The sequence below is a fragment of the Enhydra lutris genome, unplaced genomic scaffold, assembly GCF_002288905.1.
Source record: "Enhydra lutris kenyoni isolate GAN:26980312 unplaced genomic scaffold, ASM228890v2 scaffoldscaffold18, whole genome shotgun sequence".
NCBI lineage: Eukaryota > Metazoa > Chordata > Mammalia > Carnivora > Mustelidae > Enhydra > Enhydra lutris.
The window spans coordinates 25,140,624-25,150,168 of NW_019154102.1; the positions used below are offsets into that span (position 1 = coordinate 25,140,624).

The 9,545-nt window shown below is 45.6% G+C and overlaps 1 protein-coding gene across 1 annotated transcript in view; it reads right to left on the reverse strand.

The window, feature by feature from the left end:
• The window catches only part of LOC111148175 (eva-1 homolog A, regulator of programmed cell death), a 27,051-nt gene extending 17,859 nt beyond the window's left edge, over positions 1-9,192 (reverse strand). The window contains exons 1-2 of the mRNA XM_022504623.1: positions 9,068-9,192; positions 1,071-1,243 (exon numbers count right to left, since the gene is read on the reverse strand). Of these exons, the coding sequence (XP_022360331.1) occupies positions 1,071-1,116 (46 nt within the window). The 5' untranslated portion in view covers positions 1,117-1,243; positions 9,068-9,192. The remainder of the gene's footprint in view (positions 1-1,070; positions 1,244-9,067) is intronic.
• Positions 9,193-9,545: the final 353 nt, after the last annotated feature.

Sequence of the window (9,545 nt, forward strand, 5' to 3'; positions counted from 1 at the left end):
GGGGAAGCAGGCTCCCTGCTGAGCAGAGAGCCCGATATGGGGCTCGATCCCAGGACCCTGGAATCATGACCCGAGGCGAAGGCAGAGGCTTTAACCCACTGAGCCACCCAGGCGCCCCACCATAAGTGACTCTTAATCTCACAAAACAAACTGAGGGTTGCTGGGGGTAGGGGGGTTGGGAGAAGAGGGGTGGGGTTATGGACATTGGGGAGGGTATGTGCTATGGTGAGTGCTGTGAAGTGTGTAAGCCTGGCAATTCACAGACCTGTACCCCTGGGGCTAAAAATATATTATATGTTTATAAAAAATTGAAAAAATAAAAAAATAAAAAAAACTCATTCAAGCAGCAGAAAATCAGTTTGGTCATTGAAACCATTGAGCATTTTCATGTATTTTTTTAAATTTCAGCTTGATTGAGGGATTTTTTCAGGTATTTTTAAATGGCTCCTCTTATATAAACAGCATCTGTTCTCAAGAAAGGATCTTGAGACAATCAGCCATCTTCCTAAGAGCATCTATAACTCTGCATTAAGGAAGGGACAAATAGCAAGCTCTCTCAGACTCACATGTTTTTGTGTCTTCATGTCTCCCAGGAGGTTATCACACATCTCATACAGCCCCACACACACAGACCACACACACGCACATGCACATGCAGGGGAGCGCGCTCGCGCGTGCGCACTGGGTGGGACAGAGAATCACTTCATGGAAAGGAGCAGGGGGAGGCTACTCCCAAGAGCCTCTCTCACAGGGAGTCAAATGCATGACAAACACAGAAAAGCCAGCCCCAGGCTACCTCATTCACTCACTTGAGGCCAAAGGAAACCAAACATATTTAGCAAGATAAAGTTTTTAGAGTCCCCCCACACCCCACACCACCACCCACTGCCAAATTAGAGAATGCCAAGCTTAACTTTCAGACCAGAAGATCTTTCATCTCAAAACTGGGCACAGCAGAATCCCTCTGCTACAACCACGGAGCATTTCTCTCCTGAGAACAAGGCCACTGATGGCCACCCAGGAGATAGCCTCGGCCCTCAGCCCTGGCCCAGCCAAGACTGGACAACTACCTGAGACAAAGGAATAGGCCGCTAGGATGTTGCTGAGCAAAGCCATGTCCACGCACTCAGTAATCAGCAGCTCCGTGCTACGGCGGCAGAAGGGCGGCCTCGACGTGGCATCCAGAGGAAGTCTCCTGGAAATGCTTGAGCCGGATCAAGGCGGCACCTCCCTCTCTTCTCTTCTGTTTGGGAACACAAAGTGAGTGATGAGAACACATTCTGCTTTCCTGAGGCCGTGTTCCAGGTACGCTGGACTCGAGAACAAAGAACCAGTCTCCTAAATGCCAGCCAGCCTTTCCAGCCAGGGATCCGGGCGCTTGTCCCTTTTGTTCTAGCCCGCTTCTTGACTTTCAAGGAAGGAGCAATTCCTTCCATTTATGTTCTTCCCGGACTTTCCCTTTTCTCTTCCCCATCTCCTCCCCAGTGCCCCTTTAACACTTTCCCCTCACCTTCCCTGGAACTTCTTACGGCATTCTGTCTGGCTTGCCTCTTAGGCACAGCCCAATCACTCACTGTAACCCCAAGTGGCAGCGCAATCCTTTCCTGGCTCTGCTTTCTCCAGCCCTGACAGCACTGGTGTACTTTGATCACTTTGCCTCATCCCACAGATCACCAAATGTGTATCTTTGGCAGTGGGTCAGAGCTGGCTGTTCCACTACCAAAGTGGTTCCGGTTCTTAAATGCCCACAGGAACTTGGGAGCTTGAGCCCACTCTCTGCCCCCAGTTCCATGACTCCACCTGTGATCATGATGGGCCAATCACACACACACACACACACACACACACACACACACACACACACACAGAGCCTGCCGCTCAGCAGAACCGTCCCACCAGGGTTCAGAATAGGGACTTGGGAGCTCCATGTTAAGCGGCTCAGCCTGTACTTGATGGAACACATCCTCTCCCCAGCTGCTGCTGCAGCAGCTCAGACCCAGCACTGTCATTACCCAGTTCACCCAGTGAGGCTCTCGCTGAGATGGAGGCGGGAAGAAGCAGCAAAGACCCCGAGAACTCCTATTCAGTGCTCCTCTAAGCTGAGGACAGGGAACTGAGTCACAGTGAGTGGATGGATGTCAGGATGCGGAAAGCTAAAGAAGCAGAAGGCTCCAGTCCTTGGAGAAAAAACAGGTTCTCAGGTGGGACACGGTCTCAATAGCATGGACCACACAAGAGGGCCTGGGGAACTGCAATTCTGCAAGTGAAGGGACTGGGTCACAACAGAGAAGACAACTCACATTGGAATTGGTGGATTCCAATGGGCTCAGGGAAAACCACAGCAAGGAAAGAAAGCCCAACCCACAGGTAAGAGAAGAATGACGGCAAGGTCCTTGGAGCGGCTAGAGGCCCAAGAGTAGCAGGATGGGGGTGCCTGGGTGGCTCAGTGGGTTGCAACTTCTGCCTTTGGCTCAGGTCGTCTCAGGGTCCTGGGATCGAGCCCCGCATTGGGCTCTCTGCTCACGGGGAGCCTGCTTCCCCCCCACTCTCTCCCTGCTTGCCTCTCTGCCCACTTCTGGTCTCTGTCTGTCAAATAGATAAATAAAATCTTAAAAAAAAAAAAAAGAGAGAGAGAGAGTAGCAGGATGAAGAGCTGGAGCTTCAGGGGCTCTGAAAAGGGGCCCGCTGCTGCTGAGGGACTCTGCTTCTCTGGGCCAGAGCCCCGGGCCTTCTTCAACAAGCATATGAGTTCTTAAAAGGTCACAACTCTGTGATGCAGGTGAAAAGTTGGAACCATCACTCTGAGTTCAGACACTATTCTGCAGATGTGAGGACTTCAGGACCAAGGAAGAGAGTGAAGTCACTGGAAAATGTCTGAGGATGTGGTGGTGCAAAGCTACTTCAGATCCATTCCCTTCTATTATTCCCCACTACTTCTATAGCATAAGTCTCACCATTCCATTTCTTGGAGGTCTGCAACAATGCACACCAAATCCTCTGTTAATGCCTCCTTCCTGCTCAATCTAGCACACACTCTCACCAACAGGGTCATCTCCATAAAGTACAAACCTAATTACTTCACTCCACAGCCCAACTGTTCAACTAATCCCCATTATACTTTTTAGCACAAAACACAGCCACCTCCATAATATCTAACCCCTACCTTAGCTCCTAATTCATCTCCTAATCGATTCTACACCCATACACATATGCATAGAAATGTAGGCACACTTAGTGCTCCAACATTACCAGCTTACTTTTAGTTCCCCAAACACACCAAGTTCTTTTATCTTTTCATGCATTTGATCACGCTTTTCCTTTTGCTTAAAATGCCCCCTCCTCCCCTTATCGGTTTGGCAACATTTCCTTTAAAAGGAATTTAAAAGTCCTATAGCAATCTCAAATCCCAATGACTTTTTTTTTTTTTTTCAGAAATAGAAAAATCCATACTAAAGTTCATATGGAATCTCAAGGAATCTCAAATACCCAGGAGAATCTTGAAAAAGAACTAAGTTGGAAGTCTCACACTTTGATTTCAAAATTTATTACAAAGCTCCAATAAGCAAAACAGTGTGGTACTGGCATAAAGAAGGGCATATGGACCAATGGAATAGACCAGAGAGCTCAGAAATAAGCCCTTAACCCCTTGTCAAATGATTTTCAAAAAGGGAGCCAAGACCATTCAGTGAGGAAAGACCAGTCCCTTCAACAAATGGTGTTGAGAAAACTGAGCTTCCACATGCAAAAGAATGAAGTTGAACCCTTACCTTATATCATATTAAAATTTAACTACAGGGGCGCCTGGGTGGGTTAAGCCTCTGCCTTCAGCTCAGGTCATGGTCTCAGGGTCCTGGGATGGAGGCCTGCATCAGGCTCTCTGCTCAGCGGGGAGCCTGCCTCCCCCTCTCTTTCCGCCTGCCTCTCTGCCTACTTGTAATCTCGCTCTCTGTCAAATAAGTAAAATCTTAAAAAAAAAATCTTAACTAGAAATGGATCAAAGTTCTAAATGCAAGAGCTAAAATTATAAAACTTTTAGAAGAAAACACAAGGGAAACGCTTTATGACATTGGATTTGACAATGATTCCTTAGATATGACACAAAAAGCACAGCAACAAATGTTAAAATAAATTGGACTACATCAAAACTTAAAACTTCTATGCGTCAAAGGACACAATTAACAAAGTGAAAAGGCAACCCACAAAATGCAAGAAAATATGTGCAAATCATATATCTGATTGGGGGTTAATATCCAGATTATATAAAGAGCTCCTAGAATCTCAACAACAAAAAACAACCTGATTAAAAAAATAAGCAACGCGGGGTGCCTGGGTGGCTCAGTGGGTTAAAGCCTCTGCCTTCAGCTCAGGTCATGATCCCAGGGTCCTGGGATTGAGCCCCATATCCGGCTCTCTGCTTAGCAGGGAGCCTGCTTCCTCCTCTCTCTCTGCTTGCATCTCTGTCTACTTGTGATCTGTCAAATAAATAAATCTTAAAAAAAAAAAAAAAAAAAGGAACGGACCTGAGAAGACATTTCTCCAAAAAAGATACACAAATGATCAATAAGCTTATGTCCAACATTACTAATCACTAAGGAAATGCAAATCAAAACCACAACAAGATACCTCCTCACACCCATTAGGATAGCTAGTACCAAAAAAAAAAAAAAAAAAAGGAAAGAAGGAAGGAAGGAGAGAAAGAAAGGGAAAGGAAATAACAAGTGTTGGAGAAGATTGAGAGGAATTGGAACCCTCCTATTTTTGATGGGAGAGTAAAATGGTCGAGGCACGATGGAAAACAGGGTGGCAGTTCCTCAAAAAATGAAACCTAAAATTACCATAAGATCAAGCAATTCTATATCTTGGTACATATTCAAAAGAATGGAAAGCAGGGACTCAAACAGATATTTGTACACCAATTATTATGAAGTATTATTCACAGTAGCCTAATGGTAGAAGAAATTGACATTCCATCCACAGATGAATGGATAAACAAAATGTGGTATATATATGTATATGTATACACACACACACACACACACACACACACACACACACACACAATTGAGTATTATTCACAGCCTTAAAAGAAGGAATTTGTGGCACATGCTACAACATAGATGAACCTCAAGGACATTGAGCTAAGTGAAATAAGCCAGTCACAAAAGAGAACTGTAATGAACGGAAACACTGTATGATTCCACGTATGTGAAATACCTACAGTAGTCATTTTCAGAGACAGCAGAATGGTGGTTGTCAGCGGCTGGGGAAAGGAGGCATTAGAAGTTATTGTTTAGTGGGTACAGGGTACAAAGTTCCAGTTTTGCAAGATGAAAAGTATTCTGGAAATGGATGGTTGCACAACAGTGTAAATTCACTTAATGCCACTGAACTGTAAGTTTAAAATGGTTAAGCTAGTAAATTTGTGTTATGTGTATTTCAGCACAATTTTAAAATAATAATAAAAATAAGGTGTTAATGTGGTACAACAGTGAATTTTGAAAGTGTTGCTCCATTTAGGGAATCCTGCAAACAAATTTTGGTTTTAAGTTAACAGAAATGGCGGTAGAATTATTTTATACTGATATTAAAATGGAAGCACATAAAATTCCAATGTATATCTACATATAAATGTAGTTTAATTTTAGGTTTAAAAAGTTATTTCACTTTTCAAATTGGAGAGTAAATAATTGTAATCTACCACATTTAGAGATTAAGAGGAAAAACATAGCACACATCAGATGCAAAAATGTGTTTGTCTAAAATTTGATAAAAATTCATGATTGAGAGGGAAAAAAAGAAAGGTCCACTGCAGCGAAGCTTTACATCACTCAGACCCTTTTCTTTGGTGATCAAAGTATCCAAATACTCTTCTAATACAGCACCCACGATATTGTAATTGAATGATCAGTTTACAGGTTTTCTCCTAGACTGAAGAGGCATCTGATGTATCCTTGTCACTTGAAAATCTAGCCTGGTGCCTGATGAAATGCTGGTTGGCTGAGAAACAAATAGAGCATTCAGGCATGAGTTTTATATGCATAAGTCTCTGAGGGTGTTTCTAAACAGGTCTGATTGTGACCAAAGAATACCAGGGCTGACTGGCTCTGAGTGGGGTGCCAGGCAGAACACTGTCAGGACAATGAGAAGATCACACACCAGATGGAAAGTTCACTGTGGCACAGAAATTCTTCTGAGTCATGCGCCAGGCACTAACGGAGAGGGCTGCAGGAGCTAGAGGTAAGAAGAAGAGGGATGAAGAAGACAGGCCAAGGGTAAGGAAAGGTAACCTCTGGATGGTCCATCCAAAAGAACGACCGGGAAGCTCCTCCATGGTCGGTCCACATGGCACAAGTCAGCCTAGAGCAGAGGTCAGAGCATCTCTACTGTAAGGGCCAGGGAGTACCTATTTCAGGCTTCATGGGCCATGGAGTCTCTGTCTCAACTCCTCAGCTTGGCCATTGCGGTACGACAACACGTCCATGAACAAGTGTGGCTATGTTCCAACAGAACTTTATTTGCAAAAATAGGTAGTGGATCCAGTTTGGTCCATGGGCCATCGTTCCCAGACCTTTGGTCTAAAGTCTTACTACTTAAAGTATGGTTCAAGGACCAGCATCATTGACATCACTCGGGAGCTTGTTGGACCTACATAATCTTGGACACCACCTGAGACTTTTAGAATCAAATTCCCATTTTATAAAATGCCCAGTAAATTTTGCAAAGTGCTCTACCTGACCTCTCTGTGATCCCCTTCAGCCTGAGCACGAAGATACTGTAACAGCACAAGCCCAGGAGGCACTTAGTGCCTCCTTTATAAAGCTGACCTAGAGTACGAGGGCGAGTCCTCAACGGCCCTGCCACATAGGCAGTTCTCCGGGTGGTTACAGGACACCTTAGTGAGGAGACCAAGACAGAGGGCAGGGCTCGGCAGAAGAGATTCTGCTCAGGACAGCATGGTCTTCAGAAGTTAGAAAAGTGATCAACGCCAGAGCCAAACTCTAAATCCAAACCTTCTCCCTGACTCTTCCTTAATAGAGATGAGCAGTCCAAGTAGCTCTGGACACCTCCCCCTGGTGATCTGCCCTATCATTAAAACCTTTCTGCATCTCTTACTGTGGTGATGAATTTTATGAGTCAATCTGACAGGCCATGGGGTGCCCAGATTAAACTCTATTTCCAGGTGTGTCTGTGAGGGTGTTTCCAGATGAGGTTAGCATTTGAAACTGTGGACTCACAAAAGTAGACCACCCTCCCCAACGTGGGTGGGCATTATCCAGGCCGCTCAGGGCCCAATGGAAAGAAAGCTGGAGGGAGGAGGAATTTGCCCCCTTTTTCCTATCTTACTGCTTAAGTTGAGACAGCTCATCTCTTCTTCTCCAGCCTCAGTATGGACTGTCACCATCGTCTCCCCTCATTCCCAGGCCTTCACACTCGAACTGAATGATACCACAGGCTCTTCTGGGTCTCCAGCTTGCAGACGGCAGACCCTGGGACTTCTTATGTATCTCCTAGTGGTAGGATATATATTCCCTACTGCGTCTGTTTCTCTAGAGAACAATCACCAATTCACCTACCAATATGAAGGTAAGGGGCATGAAGCACTCATCCACCCCCAAGTACAATTTTGTGGTCTGTTCCTCAGGGAAGTCCTTAACACTGCCTAGCTCCTAGAATCAGTGATTCTCAACTTTGGGCAGTTAGCCCCCCACAGGGGACATTTGGCTATGTGCAGTAACATTTTTGGTTCTCACAACTGCAGTGGGTGTTAATACTGGCATCTAGTGGGTAGGAGGGAAGGACAGACGAAACATCCTACAGCATACAGGCTAGTCCCTCACAACAAAGAACTATCTGGTCCAAAATGTGAATGTATCAAGGTGGAGAAACCTTATTCTAAAAAACATCATAGGGCGCCTGGGTGGCTCAGTGGGTTAAAGCCTCTGCCTTCGGCTCAGGTCATGATCTCAGGGTCCTGGGATCGAGCCCTCCATCGGGCTCTCTGCTTGGCGGGGAGCCTGTTTCCCTCTCTCTCTCTCTCTTTCTGCCTGCCTCTCTGCCTACTTGTGATCTCTGTCAAATAAATAAAATCTTAAAAAAATTTAAAAAATAAAACAAACATCATTACTTCATTTACCGGTCTAAGTGATTCTCAGTGTTTGTGAAGTGCGTATGCATCACCAGTACTGTTGGGACGGTGTCAGAGAGAGGGCTGGCAGGCCTTGATCAGGACAGGAGTCCAAGCTCTAGGCCAGTAACTCAATATTCCCAGTGACCAGAAGAAAAGCTCACAGTAACGAAGCCCTCAAGAGAATACATCCACCAGTAGCAGTTTGTTAATTCATAACTGGGGAGTCAGCTAGCACCAGAGCTAAAGCAGGTCTTCTTGTAGACAACCGGATCCTGGGGATTATCTTGGCAAGGACAAAACTACAACTATGGAGCTGCGTAGTTTCAAAGCTGGGGCTTTCTCCTGGTGATGACCCATGGGATTAACCCCACACTACTTAGGGGAAGTCGTGCTTAGAGAACACTCCAGGGCCAGGCAACCAACATCACAGCACACTCTCTTTGGACAGAACCCACCAATTCTTACAAATCTTGCTCTCCGGTGGCCTTCTCTCACTCCTGACTCAAAGCTCCTTCAACTAATTACCGACAAACTGCAACACAACTGAAAAAACACAGCTTTGGTCCATCACTGACATCCCATAATTTTGTGTCCCCAAACACACACTGGTCTCTTGATGAAGATGACAGCCTACGAGCACCATCTCTTAGACGGCATGGCTAATTATACGCATTGGACGTTATTTTCACCGGCTTCCATTCTAGAGGTAACCTCACTCCCAGTGCTGCAAAATCATATTCTCTGGAACTCTGAGTCCACTCATTCATCTTGCATGTAATCACTGAGTGTATAAAATGAAATGTGCCTAAGGTTGACAGATTTCATCTTATACTTCAGTAGCAGCAGTGAGTAGGCCCTAGTGCATAAGCCGCTGTGCAAGTGACTATCTCATTACACAGCGTGCAGAGGGGGGTTAAAACTCATTATCCCCTTAGCTACCTGGGGAGGGATGTGCTGTCAGGAACAGAGGATCATCTGGCAAATACAGTTCATCCCTGGTGATTCTGGTGCTAAGCAGTAGAGGTTCTGAAACTTGGTTGGCCCCAGTTGGCTTCTCAGGCTCTGAAAGAAAAGAGAAATGGCACCCAAAAAAAAAAAAAAAAAATCAGAAAGCCATCACGTGCTCAGATGATCACATCATGCCTTAGACCTAGCATCGTCATGAACCCAGCAGAGAAGCCCAGGCAAGGTTTACCCGGATCTCTGAAAAGATGCAGTAGCATCTCCTGAGAGGGTAAAGCCCACTGCCAGAGTTTCATACGGAGTTTGAACCAGACAGCCAGAGACATCAAACTCCCAAGTTCATAGCAGAAAGGGAAGCAAGGGGTAAAAGACCAGTGGTGCAGGCTTCCTCTTCCCTCCTGCATCCAAAGCCCACAACCACAGCTACAGTGGGATGTGTCCACGTGGCCCCTCA